Below are 25,507 nucleotides of genomic sequence, written 5' to 3'. Positions count from 1 at the left end.
GACATTAATGTAATTAAATCCTAATTAATTTGCCATTAGATACAACCAGAAATCTGATTAACTAGTCAAAATTAAAGTCAAGATCAAGATTTTCATTTTTCACAAAAACAGGCTAGTGCTTTTTTTAAAAAGTAGATAGCTGAAAACCATAGCTTCCAGAGCTTTTTTTAAACTCTTTCCACTTTGCAGGTACTAAGAAGACCTTTTTCCATATCCACCATAGATTCAACCAGCTTCACAATGAGACAGCCAAGTGGTGAGGACAGGCCTAAAATATAATCTGTTAAAATTTTGAATTCAGGTCCTGCAGAATAACATATTGGTGCTGTTATCACAAGAATACATGCACTCTGTTCATGATTAGATAAGTCTCTAATGATTTTATGGCACCTATCACTTACAAAGTGAATGTAAATAATTTTTTTTATTTAAGGACCAATAACAAAAAGTTTAAGACTTTATCTGCATCACTTCTAAATTCATTTTACAGAAGCTGTTATTAGTGGCATAGGATAGATTTATAAATAACAATTTAATTATATAGGCCTATATTTGAAACTTCATAAAACAAATTATTTTGGAGTTGTATTTATTACTGTAGATGTGCTTTAAAGATTTATTTCTTACTGATGAACAAGATATATAATGTAGAACTTTACCACATGTAATTTCTATTCATAATCTTCATCCAGTTGATAAATATTTGGAGATTGATAATCAACGGTATAAATATTTGAAGATGAACCTTTTCGGTTAATTTATTTTGCCATCATCAGATTCCAAATGCTATAAGAAGCATACTTTTGGAACCTGTTTTTTTAAGTACATACAGAATATTAAAGATTTGACATCACTTTAATCCTGTCAAATTATTGGTTCTAAGATCATTGAAGAAAAAATTATCAATATGGAAATTATTTGAATATTAAATAAATATAATACTATAATTATAATCAATATTACAATGATGATTATAATTACTGTATCATAATAAACATATTACCATAAAATTAATACAACTTGAATTTTCATACAATTATTATTAACATACAGAAATATCAAACTTACAGATATAATATGTTTTGTATGTAATCACTAAAAAACTTACTATAACTGTTTAAAAAAATCGAGACATTTATTCAAAAGTAATATATAAATTCAAAAATACCGCCAAACAGTACTATTGATTAGTGTTGCTAGACTGTTGACATATGAAAAACTCCCTCTACCGGAGGAAAATATACCGCTAATAAGTAAAATAATACTACTCTAATTTTATGCTCTTTCATTAATGTTTTTACTCATATTATAAATCATATTATTATTTTAAAGTATATAAATCACTATCTTACACCGAATATAAGAAAAGAAAATTCGTTAGTTTGTCCTTTATACATTTTCATACGGTTTGAGCAAATACAATGAAACTTTTCAGGGACCATCTCATACAAGAGAAGATTGACGACTATTTTTAGTCATCAATCTTCTCCTGTGAATTAACTTTAACTCCCACCCGCAATAGGTCATGCCGTCTTTCTATCCTTTTCTATTCCGATGCCATCATCCCTCTTGATCAGTGGGATTATGTCATTCGAATAGGAAAATTACTTGATAAAAAGTTATCACTGATAACTTATTAAAGAGCACAAAAGATGTTTTTAGGAGTTTTCGAGGGTACGAGTTTAAATATATGATCCATTTTTCGCAAAGTTTGATTATGATACGCTTGATCTACCACCCTCGATATAAAAATCAAGCATCTGTGTAAAACAGATTAAGTACAGTACTGTACATTAATTAATTTATTCATATTTCCTGCCAGGGCGAGACTAATTTTTAAAATATGTAATAAGTAAAAAAAAACAATGAAATTCGCCGATTTACTACAGAAGAAGAGTCTGATGACATTGTACTAAGTTTAGAGGCTAAAGATATATACCGGAATATCTTTCAGTGATATTTTTATTTATGGTGGTTAAATTGTTGACATTATCCTTTCATATTAAAAATTTTACTATACTGTAGTGTTTCCAACAGGATATATTTAATACAGTACGTCTACTAAAGTGTAATTACTGTATTTAAATAAGCAAAAACTTTGTGTGGTTCTTGATCAAAATTTTTCTACATAATGATTTTGGCGAAAAAAAATTATTTCAAATAAGAAAATTTTTGAGAATCTTTATGATATTCGTCATATTCAATTACTCTGAATTACATAAAACTGTATATATTCATTACAAAATGATAAGACATGTTGAAATGACTATATTGAATAAATGCTGAATCGTTATATTTGCCAAAATCAAACCAACCTATATAAAATTGAATCACGTCTGTCTGCCTTCTTTTTGTATGTCTATCTATTAACACATGAGAACGACTTGAACCGATTTCTATAAAACATAACATTATACTAAGTAATTCCTAAGTAATGTACTGGTACTGTACATATATTCAGGATAGTCCTGGAAAGAATACGAGGACTACTTTTAATTTTCAAAATTATTCGATTTTATAAGTTTTGATACAATTGTGATATCATTTGCAAAAGTGAATATTTCACATCTGGTCCTTATCAGGTCTTTGGCATGAATAGAAAGTTGTGTCTGGAAACATGTTTATGTGAAGTGAATCATGAAATTCGAATACAATAGGCCAATAATTTAGCCAATATTGTGGTAATTAACGTGCAACAGTGGACATTGGTGAATAGGGATTGCAATTGCTGGATCCCTCATCCAGCAATTCAGCTGGATCCAGCGCATTTTTCGGCCTGTTGGATCCAGCACCAGGTGCTTGATCCAGCGCTGTGGATCCGCAAATACTCAATTAACTTTCTAAATAATGGTGTAAAAGTCTACGTTGTCAACGTTGCCGCTTTGCTAAGTGCGCTATCGCTCGGCGGCGACAGCGACGTTGCCATTCAGTGCAGCACGTGCTACACTCCCTCTCTACACCGCACTACCCGTCCTTTTACCTCTGCTGATCTAATTGACAGTTGACTTTTCGCTCTCGCTAAATAAAGTGTCTTCGCGCTAAATAAAATAAGTAACATCCTCTCCTAGTCCTGGTGCATAATTCTAATTTACGGTCGGTTGTGACGTCAATGAATCACGTGAAGGATCGCCGCTTCAGCTGCGAGACACCGGCACTTTTTCGACTTTTTTTTCCTGAATAAACTCGGTGCGCAATAAAAGCGTTGTTTATTTCATTTTTCGCAGCTCGAAGAAATTAGAGAATTTGAATTTTTTAAAATTTTTTGAAAAATTTCGGAAAAATTGTGACTAAAAAAATGCCAGGGGGGCGTCTGTGACATGCTACATGATCTTAAATGAAAATTGAATTATTTACCATAAAAATGGCTCTAACGATTTGGATCAAACTTGGTTAGTTTAGTGAATCGCGTAAATAAATATATAGTGGAACCAGCAGCAATGGCAGAGGAGATTATGGAGGTGGAAAGCGATGATCCAGATAACCCGTATTCCCTGAATTTCACCTTGGAACAAGAATTGGAGATCCAACTAAAGCGTGAGAAAGAAAACTTCATGAAACGGAAAGAAACTAGTACTGAGAAGGATTATGATAAGTTATTAAAAAAGGAAATGGCTGTTTATGAAAATGAGGGAGTCAGAGGTGAAAACTTATCTTTGATTTATAATTATTTGATGACCCTGAAACCAACTAGCGTAGAGGCTGAAAGGGCCTTCTCTGCAGCGGGATATATATGCAGTGCATTAAGAAGTAGGTTGGGAGACAACACCATTAATACTATTTGTTTTTTGAGATCCTACTTCCAGAAAAGTCAAAAAAATAACATGATAACATGTTAAATGACAAAGAAATATTTGATAACAAAAACATATTTGATGATAAAAAAAAAATATGAAATAAAAAAATAACACGAAAAAATAAGTGATTGATTTAATTTTATTTAATCCTTTAAAATACTTTATTCAAGACAAGACTGATATTTTATAACTTCTTCTCTAATTCTATTAAGTAAGAGTATTTAACTTTTATTCTATAAGTGGTTAAATTACTTATAAATAACTACAGACTGATATGTAGAGCCTATATAAGAAAACTAGTAAGACTGATAGCCACTTAGCCACTGATTATCCATCCTTACATTATTATAATATAATATATTAAAGTAAATTAATTAGTAGAATTACCTTTGCTATTATTTAACTTATTACATTATAATTATAATTTAACTAAACATTTATAGTTAATTATCTCTATCTCAAGTGTTAAACCGAACCAAAGTTAAGTTTGCTACCTAACTGTGTAAGAAGTTTTACTGATTTATAGTGACCAGTCTAAATAATAAAAGTTTCTTAAGTATTTTAAAAAAATGTTTTATTTCTTTAAAAAAAACCATAAAATGCTAAATAGATAGATAGATAACACTTTATTGCACCAAAAATACATCTGCGCTGGATCCAGCTGGATTGATGTTGGTCCAGCAAAAATCCAGCTGGATTGAAAACACTGCTGGATTGCAATCCCTATTGGTGAATAATGCTCAAATGAAATTCGATTGATCAGGCAATTATTTGAACATACCGTTTATAGTAGGCTACTGAACGTATGATTGCCATTTCTACTTGTGTCAGATTATCGGTAAGTCCCTAGAAATTCTTTCTTGTAAAATTGTCTTAAGTTGGATCTATTATATTACAAGTTTGTTATAAATATATTTTCTTTATCCTTATATACATTTTTATACACGAGTAAATTAACTTTACTTTAATACAGTATAATCCCGATTATTTGAGGTAATATGGATCGTTGCTACATCAGATAATTGAAAACGCGGATAAAATAGATTGTCATGGCAAATTACGGTTTTTATTGTATTGTTTTGAGCATTTTTTAATACCTTAATAAATTTAATCATATAGAAGAACAATTAGCAGACATACAGTGGTTTTAAGAATAAAAATTTTATTATAGACACATTTTAATATACAGTAAATGGTTTGTATCACATTGAAGTTTAAATGATAAAAGGTGGCATTACGCTATTATGTATATATTAATATAATCATAGTTTCAGAATATTTCCCTTTGTTCTTTGTTCCTTCTCGCTTCTAGAACTTTCTTTTCTAACTCTTTTTCCTTGGGTGGTGAAGACTAGTGGTGATATTCGAAAAATTTAACAAAGGGTTCGCTAACAGAAAATTTTTCCTTAACAATTTTTTTTCGCTCAAATGGTGTATTAGCAACATTAGCGCAAAACTGACCTTAAGATGCCCATATAAATAAAAAAGATATATATTACACGCGATGATAAAACTGACATAACTACGCGGTAAGTCACGAACACTGACAAACAAAATGGAAGTTTCGGTTAGAAATAAATACAATACTTTTTCTTGCGATATACCTAATAATAGACACATGTCATCGTCTCTCGAAATACAATAACTTTTTTATTTTGCTGTCGATAGCCCGACACGTGTTCCGCAGCCATCTTGTATTTTCTCGCGCGCGTGGGATTGTGGGATCTCTCTTATGACTGGATCTAGGGCACGTTCGTAAAGTCAAACGAGTTAAACGAGAATGACGTCATCGTTATTCTTATTTCGTTAGATTTTTCGAACGATTCGTTTAGAACTAAATGGTTGTTTCTAAAATAGAAAATACGAATGTTGCTAGTACAGCCTTATCCGAAATATTTTCTTAGATTGCTTCGGGTGAACAGTTACTTCAATCATTTCATCTTTTAATTCACAATTTAAACACTCGAGTAGATTTAGAAACATCGATATCGTCGGGCGCCATTTTCTTAACGAAGTAAACTAACTCTTTCCTTCGTGAACTTCGTTAGAGTTTCGTTCGAAATGTCATCATCGCAGAGCATGCGCACTGAGCGAGACTACTACTATTCGAACGATTCGTTACTAACGCGATTAACTCGTTTCATTTTACGAACGTACCCCTAGTTTCAAGAACTCTAAGTCGATCGCGATTGAACCTCGTTTCAGTCGAGATTGAAACGGTCGAGGGAGGTCGCACCAAGGCGAACGGGGTATAAGGCTCTAGTTTAGTATAATACGAATATCAAAAAACACAACACCTTAATTTGTTTTTTTTTATTTACATACTGCTGAGTAAATGTACCTCAATTATAATACATATATTTTAATATATTTTTTAAAAGAAACAAAACCACTGAGAAATATTACGTGTGTTTAACAAGGTTCAGAAAACTTTGAAAATGTTAATAACGGGTTCGGCCGAACCTGTGCGAACCCGCTGAATATCACCACTGGTGAAGACTATTCATGGGACTACAGTAAACAGGAACTGGGACTGAACTTTTAAACCTTTTATGAATTACAGTGTAAGAAAAGTAGTATATTCACAGATTTGATCTACTGTAACTTATATCATTTTTCCATTTTCCCAAGCGAAGCAGGGTACTTCAGCTAGTAATAAGATAAGGTAACCAGATGTCCCCGATTTTTGGGGACTGTCTCCAATCTTGCCTGTTTTAAATACTGTATTTGGTGAAATATTAAAAACAAATTGATATCTTTGAATACACCAAATTTTATTAACTCGTCAATATATCAACAATTTATAGATCAATAAATAAATAACTTTTAAAAAGTAACTGACGTTCAATCAGTTTTAGATCCCATTTTCACTGATTCTAAAATATGTTTCAGGATTGTAAATATGGTACACTAAAAAATAAGAATACTGCATCTTTGAACTTCTAGCATGCACATAATTTAGATGTTATTACTTTACAATAATACTAGCTGTACCCACCACGCGTTGCTGTGGCTCAAAATGTATCTATTATAAATGTATAACACTCCCCGCTGGAGGGAATTTCGAAATATCCCTTCTTAGTGTGCATTCTCTTGACGTAACCTATTAAAACGCAATCAAAAACGCAAAAAACTGCATCTAAAATAGTATAATAGAAGCCGAGTTCTTCACGGTAAGCCTTAATCTTGTCCCTTTCCCCGCTTGGGGGGGAATTTCATCTATATACTGTAATATAAAAACACGTCCGTATTCGAATGCAACGTTGTGTCAAAATTTGAAAGCAATCGGTGAAGAACTTTCGGAGATTTAAGATTTCGAACAAACGAGCATTACATTCTAATTTATATAGGGTGTTTGGAAATTCCTATTACAAACTTCTAGGACTTTTAGAGGGGAGTGAGTGCATAATATTTTGATTAGGAACCCATGTCCGGAAACGTATCGTTTCCGTTCTACGACAGTTTCAATTCAGATGTTTAACTCTTCCACTTCTGCTGAGGGAAAGAGAAAAGTCTCAGAGTTGCTTGTCCTGGTATGCAATAGGGTAGACAGGATGACGTAGTACACGTCATCCTGTCTATTCTATTGCCTGTCTACGTTTCTGGACATGGATTCCTAATTAAAATATTATGTACTCACTCTCCTCTAAAAGTCCTAGAAGTTTGTAACGGGAATTTCCGAACACCCTCTATAGATTGTGAATACGAGAACTTTTCCATGTGCGTAATTTTCTATACGAGCGATTTTCTGTATGGGCATTTTTTGGTGTGAGTAATTTCCCATGTGTTCATTTTTCTTGTGCACATGGAAAATTGATTTCTTGTATGGCTGGAGTTTTTTTTTTCCTATGCTCAGCTTTCATATGCGCTTTTTTTGCAGAATCAGAAAGATATATTCTAATAGGTAGCGTAAAAACTGATCAACGTATTTCAATTTTGAAACTAGCTAATTTTTTAACCTTTATGTATTGTTGTTATTTTAGATAATCACGGCCAATACGAATATAATGATACGCATTTATTCAAAGTAGACATAGTCAATTTAATATGTATCTTTGTCTTCATCACTGGTAATGAGAAGCAGACACATATAAGTTAATTCAAGTTCAGTTACATAATCTACAAATATTGTGTATTTGTAACCTTTTCAATTTTTACAGCTAAACACTTAATTTTTAATAAGAGACTTTTATTGTTAAGAGATACGCTTTTATTGTTAGATCCAAATCAAGAATCCAGTTAAATCGCTGGAAGTATAACTTTGTATTCATCTTCGAATTAAAAGATGTGCAAAGAAGGATTTAAAGGGCTGTGACACAGGCGATTGACCTCTAAGAAAAAACAAAAAAATATTCTATATATATTTCTAAACTTTGAGTTTTTCACCCCGTGACATTAATTAAAGACCTTTTAAATCCTGATGTAATATGACTTAGATTCAAGAAAAACTGCTATGTTTATCTTATTTTTAATTATTAAAAGAATATTAAATAATAAGTAAAATTACAAAAAATAAACAAAAAATAATTAAAATTGTTCTTTCAAAGATTTCAAAAGATTAAGATTGCAAAATATATTTTTCTTATCTGTGTGTAATTTAATTTAATTTTTGAAGAAAAAATTATTCGTGAAATATTGAATGTTGCTTTAGAGTAAAGAATCATAAAAACCAATAAAATAATGAATAATTATTTTATTAGGTGTAGATATGTAAATATTAAGTTAGAAATTGATTTTTCTTGTTATTTTATATTGATTATCGCAACGGTTCCCAACCTTTTTTCAGGTGGCGACCCCCTTTTTATAAAAGCCAAGTGACCCGCGATCCCGATACAATTGAAAAAGATATTTTTAATAGTCTAAGGCAGCGGTCCCCAACCTTTTTATCGCCGCGGACCGGTCAACGTTTGATATTTTACCGCGGCCCACTGAGGGGGGACGTTGATTGTTTATATTTTAGATTGATTTAATTTAATAATTTTAATTTAATTGTATTTAAACATGCCTTCAAAATAAAATATAGTTACACAAAAAAATAAACGTTAAATCAATGAGAACCCTGAGCTTGTTTCTTTGCAACAAGACGGTTCCATCTGGGGGTAATAGGAGACAATGACACCCGAAGTGTGTTTCTTATGTCCAGTTTATTCCGTTGTTCCGTCGTCCATTAAAAGTCGCACAAACCCGAGAGAAATACACCATAGTAAATAAAATGGAAATACCAGTAATTTAATGTTCCTTGGGCGGCCCGGTACCATTTGATCCNAAAAACAATGAAATTAGTTTTTTAGTATAATTTTATTTTAAATTATGTTTAATAATTAATTTAATGAGATGGTTGGAATTTTTGTATTATTAACCAGCCTCAAAATTCGCGGGTGAGATTTTGTTAACGCCAACCTCATGTCATTCTCAACATTTAATTTATTCCTCTCAAAACTCTCAACACATGTTTCAACCAACTGTGACAGAATAGCGTACCCAGATTACACTTATTTTAATTTTTTTAAAATATATGAAATTATTCAAACTTTAGGACACCATTAAAATAAATATTGCATTATAGTGAAAATTTTGTTTTAGTTTACTGCATAAGTTGGCGACCCCACAGAAAACCCGTCGCGACCCATAGGTTGGGAACCCGTGGATTATCGAGATGGATCTTAACAGCACGCCCATAGACTATAGAAAAGGGAGCACAAGTCAGCGGCGTACCCAGAATCTGAACTAGAGGGGCAACTCATATTAGTTTCGAGGAAGTGAGGAGTAAGAGTGCGATTTCACGACAGATGGCTATAATCTAGTCACAATATTCATTATTCAAATTGATACTAAATTGATACGTCTGTGCTGTGCTGTGTGTCTGTGTCAATTACTACACTTCAATTTTTCTTCTAGGGAGGGGTATCTATCTGCTCCTCCCTGCTCCTCGCTGGGTACGCCCTTGGCACAAGCTATAAAAATAAAAAAGCATCATACATTAAGCAAGAAGTTTCCAGCTATAATTTAATTTCGAATTAGCGCTCCCACAAGATGCCCTGGACTAACGTGGTCTTGTTTTTGTTTTCAAGACCAAATTTTGATTAACATACGACGAAGTTACGTGGAACAAATATCGTTCATTAGTATATTTTTTATATTTAAAGAATAGAATGAAAGTCCCGAATTTTCAGTTGTTTGTTAATAATGGAATTTGAAGCCCCTTGGTGATTAGGAAAAAGACAACTCAGACGAAAAAGGGGCATGTGCCCTAATGTAAGGGCGCCCCTGGATCATTATTTTGAAGATAAGTTAAAATCGCAGACTAAAATTATTGTTAAATAAATATTAGGCTAATAGAATTATTATTATTATTTTTTTTTCTGATTAAATGAAAAGGCTAGTAAAGAAATGTATAGGCTAGAATTTAAATTTTAGCCAACATTATTTAAAAAAATACTTGTATGTTCATATGTCAAGGATCTTCCACAACAAAGAAGAAAAATCCAGCAACGAGTTGCTTAACTTTCCCGGCTACATTTAAAACTGCATGTGGCTGTATCTGTTATGATATTTTTTTCCTCTATCTGTTATCTATTATAAAACATCATATCTGTTATGATATATGTTTTATTTTAAAAATATTTTATATTTATTATAAAATGACAAAAAAAAACTTAATTTTGATGGTAGGATGAGTTTTATAACAAAAAAATAAAATAAAATAAAATTGTAAATGCTAATAAAGAGTAAAATCGCCATTAAGTCCGATTCTACTCCAGATATGACACACGATCTTCCTCGACCCCTTAATATACAAACCTGAAGAATTTCAGAAATTTTCAACAAGAAGCACAGGAGTTATTAAGCTTCAAACAGGGTGAACAAAATCGTGCCCCCCCACACTGACATCCAAGCATACAGAAAAACTGATTTTTTTTTCCTTTCTTGACATTTTAAGGTCCCCTGAGTCCAAAAATGTAAAAATCTTGGGGGTTATTTTTTGACCAATTGCCATACTTTCTTTCTGTTATAGTAAAAGAAGAAGAAAATTGAAAAAACATGATTAATTCATATATAATTTTTTCTGATTTTCCAAAAACTAAGATAAAGTTAAATAGACTATTAAATTGACTTGATTAGTTATGAACTATAAAGGAATTTTGTAATAATATTTAAATTTAGAAAACATAAAACAAAATATTCCTAACAATAAATCATATTAGGAATAAAAATACTGTATAACATGTCCTATTATCAAGGACGTCAGTAGAGAGGAAATCATACGATTCTTCATTAGATTTGACTGTTAACAATTAGATAAGAAGTTATCTTGTCTGAAGTAAATAATTCATGTGAACAAAAATTCTAACCTTTGGAAAATATCCTAGTCTAGGGGTGGGCGACCTTTTTATATATGAGTTCCAAAACCGCCAAATCTAGGATGAAAAATTTTTAGGAACATATTATTATTTGGTGTCTTTTAAGTATTGAGAGAACGTTTTTAAATACTATATCAAAAATCCACGTCTATAGCCTACACACTTTAGAAATCCGATAAATTTTTTACAAAACATGAAAAAATATGTAAAAAGATGTTGGATAATTTATGGCAATTTTTCACTTAGGTATAATATATAATAAATAAATAAGAACTAAAGACTGTTTAATATTGAATTTGTTTTATTTATGAATCGAATTTTAGTTATGAATCTATGAATCAAAAGCTGTGAATTAGTCAGTTCCATGGTCCAAGGGTTATTAAATTAAAAATAATGTTGACTTTTCCAAACGAAAAAATATTGATTATATATTATGTAAAAAACTAGATTATGACCCATTTAAACTGAAGTAAATTGAGCATTAGCTACAAATTACAAAGAAAATCATATGCAGTCCAATGGACATTTATCACGAGAGCCAGATAATCGTGATAACTAAGCATACATATATGTGTCACCTATGGCAGAAAATAGGCCACGACGTCTGAAATAAAAACGAAATATAGATGATTTAAAATAATTTTAACCATATATTGATTATTTTAACTTTCTGCAATTTTGTATTTATTAAGTCCTATATACATATAATATTTTAAAATACGGTATAACTAAAATATCTTATGCATTTCAGAAAATTACAGTATATTTCTGTAGAAAATTTGAAAATAATTTTGTTAGGATTTTTCTACAATTTATTTTATTAAACTTATAATTTTATACGAAAATACTTGAAAATTAATTTAAATATTTTATCCTTGAATATTAATTAAATTTATATTATTTTATAAATCTTTACAAGAAAAACAGATTTTTTTATCATACCAAACTATTTATATATTTAATTCTTGTGACGTCAAATCGATATTTTTACAGTTGTAAATAAATCTCATTTATATTTAACGATATTCTTTTAGTAACATATCTTTTTTTAAATTAGTATCTCTCTTCCTTATAAGATAAAAAAACTTAAAAAGTTTTCTAATCAGTAACATTAATTAAAACAAATGAAGTATTGAAAGATGACTTATTATATAGGGAAAATTAATAGAGCATGACAAGAAATATAGAAAAATTATATTAATAAAAATTTCTGCTTATATAATAAATAAATGTAAACAGTTTCCTGAGTACATTTTAAATTTAATTGCTAGATCCTTAATGCTTTCAGTTCATCTTTTGAGGAGTTGTATTTATATTTATTAATTGAAATTAAATATAATTTCAAAATAAGAAATATTTTAATAATATCCTGAATTCCTAATAAAAAAGTATATTATAAAAATGAAACTATATTAACGCGAATTTCAACTTTAAACTTCCTGATATGAAATCTAGAAGTTTTGTGCAACTGAATAATGCCCATTATTATTATTATTATTTTTTTATAAAGGCAAATTAGAGATATTCTTTATTTAATTAAAGAAATTTGTAGATTTGTTGAAATTTTCTAGAATACAGATAGATATATTATAGTATTTATAAAATTTTCTTATGTAATAAAACTGGGCCTATATACTGTATCTGTAAAATCCTAATTTTTAAATAATCCTTAGCATTTGATGAAGATATAAACTGTTAATTTAAAATATTGTTAATGTTTACATTTTAGTCTTTTAAACAGTTTATGCTACGTGCGTCAATGCTTTTTATCAGCAAGATTTATTTAAACCATGGATTTTTCTCATTCCTAAACTTATAATACGTTTAAAAATCTAAAAATAGATTAATAATAATCTATTGTTGATATTAATTTTCATTATTTTATTCGATTATATTCGTTACAAAAAATTATAATAAGAAAGTCAAATCATATAAAAAATCTAAATAAATAATCGAATTATTCATAATATTGATAACTAGTTAATTTTTTTAAAGGTTCGTTAAAAGTAAGGTTAAATTCTATTTCTTGTGATAAATTAACTATAACTTTTTAAAAATTTGTATCGATTTCCCGCTAGAAAATTTCCTTCCAAACTCATAGTTTTTGCTTGACGTAACAGATGAAAATTAAAATATCAATTATGACGAAAGCAAAATATAAATTTGTTACGGTGAAGGATTGTGTTATAATTTATTTTCGGAAATAAAGTTAAAATAACGTATGAAATAAAATTTTTCTGATGCAACATTCGGGGAATATTGCTTCCTTTTTTTTGTGTGTTTTCCTCTTCTCTGACGTCACTAGTGTCATGCTGTCCTCTTTACCAATGCGCTTGCGTTTTAAGGTAACTCGACCTTAGTAACCGAACTAGAGTATTTTGTGCTGTTTAGTCGCCATGATGTCGTGACGTTCATCCCGTGTAATTTTTGTTATTAGTAAAATGGAGATTTTAACTGTATGTATATGGGGGTTAAGGGATCTATTTTAATTCTTATCAGTAAGTATTATTTATTTATTAATTTCTGATATTCGTCGTAGACTTTAGTTAAAATTTAATACTCTATTAACTTTTTTTATATATGTATTAATTAATATCTAAAAAATATTTTACTAGATTTTTAGCTAATATATAATTAGATAAATTAATGTTACGTATTATTTGTTAATGCGTTATATATTTAATAAATTAAGAGTGGAAAAAATGAATTGCTTCAAGTGTAATTTTAGCTGAAACATCTGTCAAGGCTTGTTTTCAATCTTGTGTTTTGCGTAATAATTAATGAAATTGACTATTTAACTCGAAACTGGAAATTGAACCATTAATTTAATCTGTTGTTTTGAAATGGAGTAGGATGATGTGTCGATTACAAACTTTTACCAAATATTAACTATTATTTTCGAAATGTCGGCAGAATTAAATAACTTTGATATTTAAACATTATAAGGTACGAGCGGAAAATCCCGTAAACAGAAGTTTCGACCTCGTTCATCTTTTCGGTTGATTGTACCACATACAGATAACAATTCTGCAAAAGGGGCTGACTCCCCGTTGTCGAGTTTTATGAAAGATTTTCGGAATGAAATGTTCTTAATTATTCTCTAGAATTTTGTTGAAGAAAGTGTGTTGTGTTGTTCGTTTTATCGTTCTATACGTAAGGTATATTGTTTTATTAATGAACGAAATTTTTCCAGTTATTTTAACATAATAGAATGTGCGATACTGTAATTGCAATTATTTGTTTCTTTTCTTTTGAAAATTTTATGATCGAGATCAGGGTAGTCGAGAGGGAGGCTGAAGATTTTTCCTGAGCCAGAGAGAACTTAGATGCTTATAGTGGTTTTAGTCCTATAAATTGTTATTTTTAATTTAAAAAGTATTTAAAACTACTTTTTATTAATAAAGAAACATTGTTTTTCATTTGTTCAAAAACAAAAGAGAGGGTCAAAAGAAGCCTGCTCTATTCCCTGGACCCCATTATTCTCAATGGCACTGATTTAAGAAATAGGGGTCTTTTACATTATTCTCTGCGTGGTTAAAACTAACATTAATACTGCCACAAAAGGAAACATACTTAAGTATTATTATAATATTAAACATTGGTTTAGTCATAAATATGAAAATATATTGGTCCTCGTACCAGGTCACTTTTGGTTATGTTTTTAAGAAAATATCGCTTTTTACTCACATATTTTAGGATTCAAAATTTAATAAAAAATATTTTTTTATCTATTTATTCATTAATTATAATTAAAAGTTCTAATGAAACAATATAATTAACAATGCAAACCTAACTTCTATGTGTAACTGGATCAATATCTATAACCACATACACAAATCGAAACTTTGATAATTCCAGTAAATAATTTAATGTAAATTCGACAAATATTTTTTGTTCTTGCATGAGATCTGTTTTGGATCAACAACATTCTAAATTGGAATGCACAGAACAAATTTCAAATTAAAATATAAAAATATAAAATTGAATAAATAAAGATTAGGTTACTGATCTACAATGCATTAAATAGCATTATATAAAATTAAAACAGATACAAATATAAGAAATAATTACATATAAATATACCACATTCATAATAACTAGAGCTCTGTTGTTATCAGTTTTCCAGGAGGATAAACGATAACTGGGTGATTTCACAATTGGCAATAGTCAAGTGGGCAATTGGTTCACTGGACAACAGAAACTTAAAATTTCTGCATGCTTAGTAAGCGTATGATTTGGCAGATTTTTTTTTTTTGCTATATATATATTTTGCAATATATATATATATATATTGCAAAAAAACTGCCCTCGTATATATATATATATATATACACGAGGGCAGTTTTTTTCAAGCTTTGATGGTCCATAAAACAAAGACAAGTGTAAATAACAAAATGAATGTATTACCAAAAGTTAGGCACAAACATGGTTACTTTTCGACATAATCACTGTGAAGATTGAGGAATATGTCATATCTATGGATGAGATTTACCATCCCCTTATTATAGAATGTTGCTGCCAGTGAATTGAGATGGCCTAACAAATGTTGTTTTGAAGATCATTATTAGTCTTAAACCTCTGTCCTACTAGCAATGTTTTCAGTTCAGGAAAGAGGTGGAAGTCTTTACCACCTTTAAACACCCAGCATATAGCCCCGATTTAGCGTCAAGTGACTTCCATCTCTTTCCTGAACAGGAAAAGTGAGTAGGAAGGCAGAAGTTCAAGACTAATGACAATCTTCAAAAAAACGTTAGGGCCCATCTCAAGTCATTGGTGGCAACATTCTATGGCAAGGGGATGGAAAAGCTTGTCCACAGATATGACAAATGCCTTAATCTTCACAGTGATTATGTTGAAAAGTAACCATGTTTGTACCTAACTTTTGGTAATAAATTCATTTTGTTATTTACACTAGTCTGTTTTATGGACCATTGAAGCTTGAAAAAAAGATAGCCTACATATATATGGGTAAGATTTACAAGCTATGAGTTATAAATTATGAATTGAATTAAGAGGTATTTCCAACATAGGAAAGGAAATGTTTTGGAACAATGTACTGTAGCATTGTTATTAGAGAAAAGCAGTTCTTTAATAACAAATTCTTTTAAAGGACTTTTATACTTTTTTGCTTTAATTTATATTGTGTTTACTGTATAATGTAAGGTATTTTTAATCTTATGTAATTGTTGTCTTTGTTTTTATGTATATTTGTTAATTGAAAAATTGTTTTTTAACTTGTTTCTTAAAAAATATTATTTAAACTTATCAGGTAGTAAATCAATAGAAAAGAATGGTGATATTAATAAAGAAAATAATTTTTTTAAATTTGTATTTTGTCTATTATTCATCTCTTATTTTATTGCCAAGTACAGTCCATTTGACCATTGCCCAGTTGTCTGTCACTCACTCACCATCACTCCAGTTGACTGTAATTTTGTCTAGGTTTTTCACTAATCAGTCTTAGCAAACTGATCACATCAGGGCTCTAAAGCTTTAGAATTTTTTGCATTTTCTAATAAAATTAATTCATAAAATGTGAATATGCTATAATAAAACAGAATTACAGAAAATAGCACTAATTGGAGTATTATTATACTACAGTTAATAAAAGTCTTTGATATGTAACTTAGATACAACAGCTAAGAAAGCAAACCAATGGCATAGGTTAATTTTTTGAGGGTAAGCCAAAAATTGAGAGTTAGCATCAAGAAGTCAAATTGTTTCATATAAAGGGTGTTCCAAAATTAATGCAGGATTTAAATTTCGTGCCATTTTTCTCCCATTGGGTTGGCAGTTCCGCATGAAGTGACATCTTGTAGTAAACACATTTCAGTTAATATGGAGTGATACATAATGGAGGAGCACACAATGATTATCAAAACTTATTACAAGTACAGGGAAAGTTTTGCTATGACTGCACAAATTATGTGGCATTCTTGATAGAAGAAACATGCTAAATGAAATGCAAAGATTGTGCAAAGAACAACCATTGCATGCCCTATGAGTGCAATTTGATGTGGATTTTGGACCAGTGGTGTGATTGGATCATATTTGTTTGAAAATGAGGCAGAAAATGCAGTTACTGTTTAAATGGTGTGCATTATTGCAAGATATCAGTTTTTATGGCCTCATTTGGACAGCATGGGTTTGAGTGACATAGTTCCAGCAGGATGGTGTCACCTGTCATAAGCACACAAAACAACAGTGTTGTTGAGACAGAAGTTTCATGGACAACTCCTCTCATGCAACAGCAATCAGAATTGTCCACCAAGGTCATGCAATCTGACTGTACAACTTTTTTCTCCAGGATTTGTGAAGTCCAAAATTTGTCACTAAAATAAGAACAATTCCTGAATTGAAAGCAGAAATTTGAAAAGTTATTGATGGATTTGAGCTGCAATTGTGCAAATTTGAAAATTTTGTCAAAAGAATGAATGTGTCGGAAGAGTTGTGGGGGCATTTGTCAGATATTCTGTTCCATATTTAATTGCAATGTTTACCCTTTAAAATGATTTTACAACTTTGGCAATTAATGAATAAATAATAATTTTTTTTTAAATTTAAATCCTGCATTACTTTTGGGACACCCTAAAGTAATGCAGGATTTAAATTTAATTTTATAACAATAAATCATTTTTTATTGTTGGGACAAATTCATTTTTATAATTTCCAAACGTATATTGGTCTGGCATGCACCTAGGATGAAAGCAATGGGTGCCGAAGTACTGTCTAAAATCTTTCTAACATTGATTAAGCTGTGATCCAGTTTCTTGTTGCAAAGCAGCCAAAAATCTATTTGATGCAAATCATTATTGAATTAGTTGTCTTCAAGTAGCACTAAAATACAAATGATTGGAGGAAACCGTTCAGGCATTATCTTTTTGCACAACAATGCATACTCTAACAAGTAAGATAAACACTGAAAGTTCAGTTGGGAGGCACAACCATCCACCTTATATATCACCGTATGACTACATGTCTTTCAACCTCTAAAGAAGACATTTTACATCAGATGATGATTTGATACTTGTGATGTTTATTTAGAGCTTGCAAATTAATTGATTTTTCTGTCCTTTGTTAATCTCAAGGATGGAGTGAGTTAGATGAAAATAGAGATACGTGGAAAGCTTAGAGACTGGAGACTGATTAACTATATATGAATTTCCAGTCTTGACCAAAAGTTCATATTGGAATTTTTGCCATAGCAGGGCTGTGGAGTTTTGGTGTTTTAGTCAGGGTCATCAAAAAAGTCATAGACTCCAACTCCTTTTTACTTTCCAACTTGTTATGTATATAAAATGGAATGTATTGGAATCATGTTAAATTTGACCCTCCAAGTTTTTTTGCACATCTACACATTTGGAGACCTCCCAAACCCCCCAAAAAAAGTCAATAAAAGGGGAAAAATTTATGCATGTGTGTGTGTTGGTATCTAATGTGTTTAATTTCTTTATTTTCTGTTCTGAGATAAACAATATTTCAGAATGGGTAAAGTTTAAGAAACAAAATTTGGTTGTATATAATTCTGTGTATAAAGAGGCATTAATGCTATTAAATTTTGGTTCTTAATTAAAGGTTGACAGGGTGAAGACATAGAAGGGGTTGTGTCATATCTCCAGTGTGGTTGAACTTAATGAATATTTTACTCATTATTAGCGTTCACAATTTTTAAAAAATAAAACTCATCTCTACCCTTAAAAGTAAGCTTTTTGTCATTTTATAATAGTACAGTGAAACCTGTTAAGATGTTCTTGCCTAAGATGTTAGAATGTGTATAGGAACACGATTTAGTTCAACTACTTTGATGCTTAATAACTCCTGTGTTAAACAATCCGACTCCAATTTAAAAACCACAGAAGTTATTAGGCTTCAAACAGGGTGAAAAAATCATGCCCCCACAGTCTAACATCCACACATATAGAAAAAAATCTCAAATCTTTTGCATATCTCAGAATTTCAAGGTGTTCTGAATCAAAAAATGTAAAAATTTGAGAGGGTTCATTTTTTGACCAAGTGCTACACTTTCCCTCTGTTATACATAACAGCCAGAAAAGTAAAAATTATCAAATACATATTTATATGTTGACTGTATCATTACTTAGAGGAGTCTTTTAGCTTTGGAATAAAAAAGTTTCTACATTCTATCTTTATTTGAACTCTATTTTATTGAATCTTTTATTCTGAGGACGTGATGACATCAGGATTTCCGGGTCTGTTTTGGTAACAAATCCGCCCTGGTCAGAGTTGGAGTCAGATAGTCAGGCAAAGTTGGAGTCAGCTGATTTTTATGCAACTCTATAGCCCTACATATCAGAAAAACTTTTAAACAGAAGTTACTTACTAATAAATGATCAATTTGAATTAATGCTGAACTAAAAAATTAAAATTGACTGATTTTGAAGTGAATACACAAACATGTCATTTGTTTTCTTGGAAATAAACCAATAAAAATCATGAAAAAAAGTAAAACTTAATTACATTTTACTCAGTGCTTTGCCCCAGTGACTTTAATTTTCATTTGACTTAGTTTTGAAACCTTAGTCTATTAATCTCACTTTATTGAAATGTCTTTCCCTGTTATTAAATTGATTTATTTGAAATCAAATCTCAAGTTATTTTTAAATGCTTGTATAACTAGCCTAAATTTCTAATCTACATGGATTAGTATCAATTAAACAAAATATTTATTTAAAATAACTGGTTAACATTCTTGATGATGATTTAAAATCTTTTTAATTTTAACATATGATGTGTCTTTTCTTTTAAGAATGACTGAAAATATCTTATCCATGGAATCTCCAAAAGCTCCAAGCAGTAAATGTGACTTTTCCTCATTGATGAAACCAAATCTTTTCTGGATCTTCAGTTCTGTTCTAAAAATGTCAGATTCTGCTTCTCAAAGATCTGGATTCTGTGATAATACTGCATTTTTTGGTAAGTCTTTATATTAAAATAAATACCTTTTTAATGTTTTGAAATTTCTATCATAAAATACAATAATTTTATTGAATTTTATATAACCTATCATAATTTTAACAAATTGATACATACATCATGATTAAAATATACTATTTTAACATGATTTGTGAATTTAAAAAATATTAATTCCTACACCAATATTAAATTTCTGACACAATACTAATTATAATGGAATTTGGGATGATCATAGATTCAAATTAACATAAGATTAATTTAATTTTGAAAAACAAGATAAAAGTTGATGAATTGGTAATTTTTAAATATAAAAATATAAATTTTTTGAAGGTAAAAAAATGCTATGTAGAAACTTTATCAATACTAATTTTTAATAGGACAGATATAACTTAGAAGACAAGTTTATTTTATTCATTTGCGTTAAAATTATGCATTTTGGGCCATAGACCTAGCTGGCCCCTCTTCAGACATTTTAAAAGATATCAACACAGAATTTTTTCTAATTACAGTAAACATCACTCATTATGCAACATTACTGTATTCTAACATTTAAACCACATTTTCATTTGAGCATATTTTTTACTATTTATACAGTTTCTTGAATTATTCTACAATACAAAAAAAATTCTTTAAATTATTTCATAATATAATTGTATTTTTTTACAATTCTTGGTTAACATTCTATAACTAGCCTAAATTTCAACTGATACATTTGTTGTATCAGTTGCAAACCTTAGTGTTACAATGAGTAATCTAAATTTTCCGTCTGATATGTCATTTCATCTTAGATCAATTGACTTATTGTTATTTAAATTAAATTTTTTTATTATTTTTAATAAACGCGTATTTAAAAAATTATTTAAAGAACGTATTTTATTTGACATTTTAAAATTATTTTTATCTATTGAACAATTATTTTCAGTACAATGTTTAAACTGTGGTGATTTTTTGTGTTCTAATCATATAGCTGCTTCATGTTCTTTAATTTGTTGATTAAATTTTCTTTCTGTCTCTCCATATAAAATTTAGGGTTTTGTACGATACATGATAATTTGATTTTTGTTTTAAATTTTTAAATATTTCTCTAATAAATGAAAATCTAATATAATGCATTTCCTTTTTTTTTTTTTTTTTTATATTGTACAGTCGACCCTCCCCCTATAACACTGTTGATAATTCCGTTTTATATGAATTCCATGTTGTACGAGTCACTTAGATTTTACAAATACGTGTGCCAGGCTGTAAATGGCTCACGTATTTGGCAACTGTTTCTTGTATTCTGTTCAGAAATTGTTAAACTGTTAATGATTTTGATTCTGCAAAAAACACAAACTGCTTTTTCTTGTGGCATAATCCTTCTCGTTTCTTTTCACATTTAACAATGATTTTCCTTCTATGAGACACTCAAGGCCATCTATCATATGAACAGTGCTCTGTAACTAAGCAGGTGCAACAAGTGCACCCACACAGCGCCCACTTGGAAGGGGGGCCCAAAATGCTGTTCAATGTAAAATTTAAAAATATAAGAAATTATATTTTTAAATTTTAATTTTTTCTGCCTTTTGTTGTCTGGCAATTAGATTTTGCCTTACTTAAACCCTAGATGTTTCAGCTCACCAAGATGAACATTCGAATNACTCAAAAATTATAAAAATACAAACAAGAACATTCCATTATAATGTCCCTATGTCACAGTTGGTCACATGATCATATAGGGATTTCCAGGGACAAAAAACAATTACCTTAATTGTTTTTCATATGTAAAATTAATACAATTGTCCTTTTTGTCAGATTTAACTATTTTCAATACTTCAAGTATCCTGATGGGATTGGAATATTTTGATCTCTTGATATTGGAAGAAGGCGTGCACAAATTAAATCTTGCTGGAATTCAATTAAGGCTCTTTGATAGATGTGCTTGTTGTTGGATTATTCCAGTCTCCAAATTGGTGTCTGAACTCTATCATCAAAAAGCATTGATTTTATTTGAGCAACTTACAGTAATTTCAGATTTAATTGTTGTGTAGATAAATTTCATTCAAAGTTTGAAAATTTTTATTAAACTACCAATGTCAAATTTAGAAAAGTTTATCGTACTGAAACACTATCATTTATTCTGTTTGTTCTGCAAGAACAGTTTACCTTATTAAATATTTTTAACGTTAAATGTTTAACAAACATCAAATGTAGTCCATATTGCATATTTCATCTTATCAAGAACTGACTGTGTCTAATTTTATTATATATAAGTTTTGTTTGTGAAATTGATACAAATATGGAGTCTGGAGTATAGATGAGAATTTTGAGAATGGAAGTTATATGACACTGGATGATGATCATTTTTCTGATATGCATGGTTCCAAAACTTTGTAAGATTAAGTTTTGTTGGCTATTCAAGACCATATAATAACAACAACAGTACATACTTGACCACTAATTATATTCATTACAAATTTCTAAAGTGCTATAGACTGTTAATACTAAACTAAGTCTTAGTAGTCATCTATCAATATATTAAGTGTCAGACTGAGTATTCATTGACAACTGCATCATCTTAGAAGCCATAACTAAGGTTAAATATAAATAATGAGCTAAAAATCCCACGGGAAGAGGGATTATGAATAACTGCAATGAAGACATTCCAAGTAAACACATGGTACATAAAGTGCTATCTGTTGTCATTCTGTAAACAAGTGTAATGATTGAGAGAAATTTACATTTCCTCTTATAATTCTGTTCAGATTAAGTTTTCATTAGATGATAGAAAATGGTGGTAAAGTTGTATATGAATTTTGAAAGCTTTAATCTTTGGTAAGCTATGTCAAGTTATATATTACAAGTCTCTACTAGCAGTCAATGTTTTTAAATTTCTATGATTTTGATAAAATAAAAGTCTGTCTTATTGTTCATCTATAAAAATTTTAAAATTTTAATTTTTTCTGCCTTTTGTTGTCTGGCAATTAGATTTTGCCTTACTTAAACCCTAGATGTTTCAGCTCACCAAGATGAACATTCGAATGAATGGCAGAACTGACTGATACTGTATTTTCAACCTACCTATATTAACTTGCCTAACTTAGATTAGGTTACAGTGTGAATACAGCAACATAGTCACCATACAGGACTGTGCAGTAATTTTCTCAGTACAATGCAAGTTTTCGAAATAGCGCCCTTTAAATGCTGCTTATGTCACACCCCCGTATGGTGCCACCTGATGCGGCCGTCTCTCTGTATCATAGCACGGCATGGTCCTGTCACCATACTTGTATTTTCGTGTATGTTTGTGAAAACAAGTAAGAATACAAATAATAATATTAAGATTATTTGCATTCTTACTTGCAGTCAAATAATAATAATAAGATTATTTGACTTCAATATTTTGAGGATTTGTATTTTTTTTTTATTATTTTCCCAAACCTAATTAAGGGACCTAAATGCAAATTCTTGCACAGAGCACAGGAATGGCTAGTTATGACACTGTATATGAGTTAAAAAACTTTTAACACTTGATGGATCTTTTGATAATCAAGAGATCCATCAAGTGTATTTCTTTTAATAGAATATGTTGTAAACTTATTTTGTGAACACCATGTTTTTATGCCTATAAATAATATATATACTTTTTTGTGTTTTCAGTGTCACATTCCCCTTGCAATCAGCAAACTGCCAACATCAATCAAGATGAAAAAATTTCTGAAAAATTTTTTGAAACTAAAGACAGATCTTCTGATAATTTCCTTTCTAATAATTGGAATAAAAATATTGGAGCTAACCTTCTAGAAACTAATAACATTCCAATGTCATCTGAAGTTTGCCATTCAGATAATTTTGCTGTTATAAATTTGTCCGTGAAATATATATATAAATTTTGTAAGATTTTCACAACTCATAAAAAACATATTGTTTCTAATTTTGATATGAATGCCATTAGTCCAACATCTTGGTAAATATAATAGCTGTTAATCTTTAAGAAATACTTTAATTCATTTAATGTGTACATTTTATATTTACTAAGATCAATATTTGGTCTTTGAAGATTATTTTGATGGATTAAAAGTTTTCTTATCAACTATTTGTCATGTTTTAAATGCTAAATATTAATGTTATAACTACATTAAGTGTGTAATAATTAAAATATAATTTACTCTAATGAATAGCAAGATTAGGTATAGGATATATTTAATAAATCTTTCAAATCATTAATAATTTAAAGTTTAAAACAAATTTAATGTTATGATAAACTTAACGTATCAAGACTAAAATTTCTGAAACAGTGATCTGTAATCATTAACTAGATGTTTAAAATGAAATGTATTAAAAAATGTTGAAACTATTTTTCTAAAATTTTGTTTAGATGCTTTTTGAATGTATAAGTACAACTGAAAAATAGAGATTTTACATATAAAAATATTAAAATAATTATAATGAAACCACATAAACTGGAGGAGGAACAAAAAGATTTAAAAAAATCTACACCTTAAAATCACTCTAGCAGGTACTATTTAATGCATAAAAACATTTTCAAACTATGGATTGTCTGTTATAGAACATACAGTAATCAAACATACAAATTTTAGTTTGATTTATTGTTGTAATTTTAAGGTGTAGGCTTTCTCTCTGCAAACAATTATGGCAATTTTTGGAAAAGATTCTTTAATTTGTAGTTAATATGTAAAGATAACTGAATATACAGGGGGTGCAAAAGTAGGTATACAGTTATTGTGGAAAAAAAAATGCAGGGAGAAAATAGGAATTAAATAAAAAATTTATTTTTATGTATTTTTTATGTACAAATTAAATCACAAATANATACAGAACCGGGAATGGTAATTTATGGTTTAGCCTAGTGACAAGTAGATTCGGAGACAAGTAAATTCGACTTACGTCGTTCTCCTGGAACCAATTACCGACGTAAGGCGAGGTATACCTGTAATCATTTTTAAAAATGACAAATGAAATATAGCAGTATCTCGGTATTCAAGCACAAATTCTGGAAAAAATCGCTCTGTACTAGACTGAATAAATGTGACCTGCTAGAATAAATTCAAATTATTGATTAATAACATATTTTTATTTTGTTATCCATAGAAAATTATGAGAAAAATAAAAAGTGAAGACATTGCTGATATTTCTGATCAAGATCAACAAAAACACTCAGAAGTAAAAAGAAAATTTGTAAAAAGAAAATGCCCTTGTTTAACTAAAATTAATATTAACATCTAATACAGTATTTTTAATTGTGCTTGTTAGTTAATTATTGATTGGAAAGAAAGTATTGATTGCTATACTAAACATATTTCTCTTAGCAAAAGTATATAAAAGAATGGTATAATTTTTTTTATTACTAACTTTCGGAACATAACCCTGTTTTACATTAGTCCTTTGTTTCATATAGTGCAGATTCACATAACATGGCAC

The 25,507-nt window shown here is 29.5% G+C and overlaps 1 protein-coding gene across 1 annotated transcript; it reads left to right on the top strand.

The window, feature by feature from the left end:
* Positions 1–13,442: 13,442 nt before the first annotated feature.
* On the top strand, positions 13,443–24,386 carry LOC111636180. Its single transcript, XM_023381375.1, has 3 exons — positions 13,443–13,653; positions 19,923–20,089; positions 23,726–24,386. Exons 2-3 carry the CDS (start codon positions 19,924–19,926, stop codon positions 24,034–24,036), a joined length of 477 nt encoding a protein of 158 aa, XP_023237143.1. The 5' UTR covers positions 13,443–13,653; position 19,923; the 3' UTR covers positions 24,037–24,386.
* Positions 24,387–25,507: the final 1,121 nt, after the last annotated feature.

This window comes from Centruroides sculpturatus, unplaced genomic scaffold (assembly GCF_000671375.1).
Source record: "Centruroides sculpturatus isolate CEXI.00-Female unplaced genomic scaffold, Cexi_2.0 scaffold208, whole genome shotgun sequence".
In the NCBI taxonomy this organism is placed as follows: domain Eukaryota; kingdom Metazoa; phylum Arthropoda; class Arachnida; order Scorpiones; family Buthidae; genus Centruroides; species Centruroides sculpturatus.
This window is presented reverse-complemented; position numbering and strand designations above follow the sequence as displayed.

What these genes read in the sequence shown, in the direction of transcription:
- LOC111636180 (XM_023381375.1), top strand. Translation starts at nt 19,924, where the DNA reads ATGACTGAAAATATCTTATCCATGGAATCTCCAAAAGCTCCAAGCAGT. An exon ending in TGATAATACTGCATTTTTTG is followed by an intron (nt 20,090 to 23,725) that starts GTAAGTCTTTAT and finishes TTGTGTTTTCAG; the next exon opens with TGTCACATTCCCCTTGCAAT.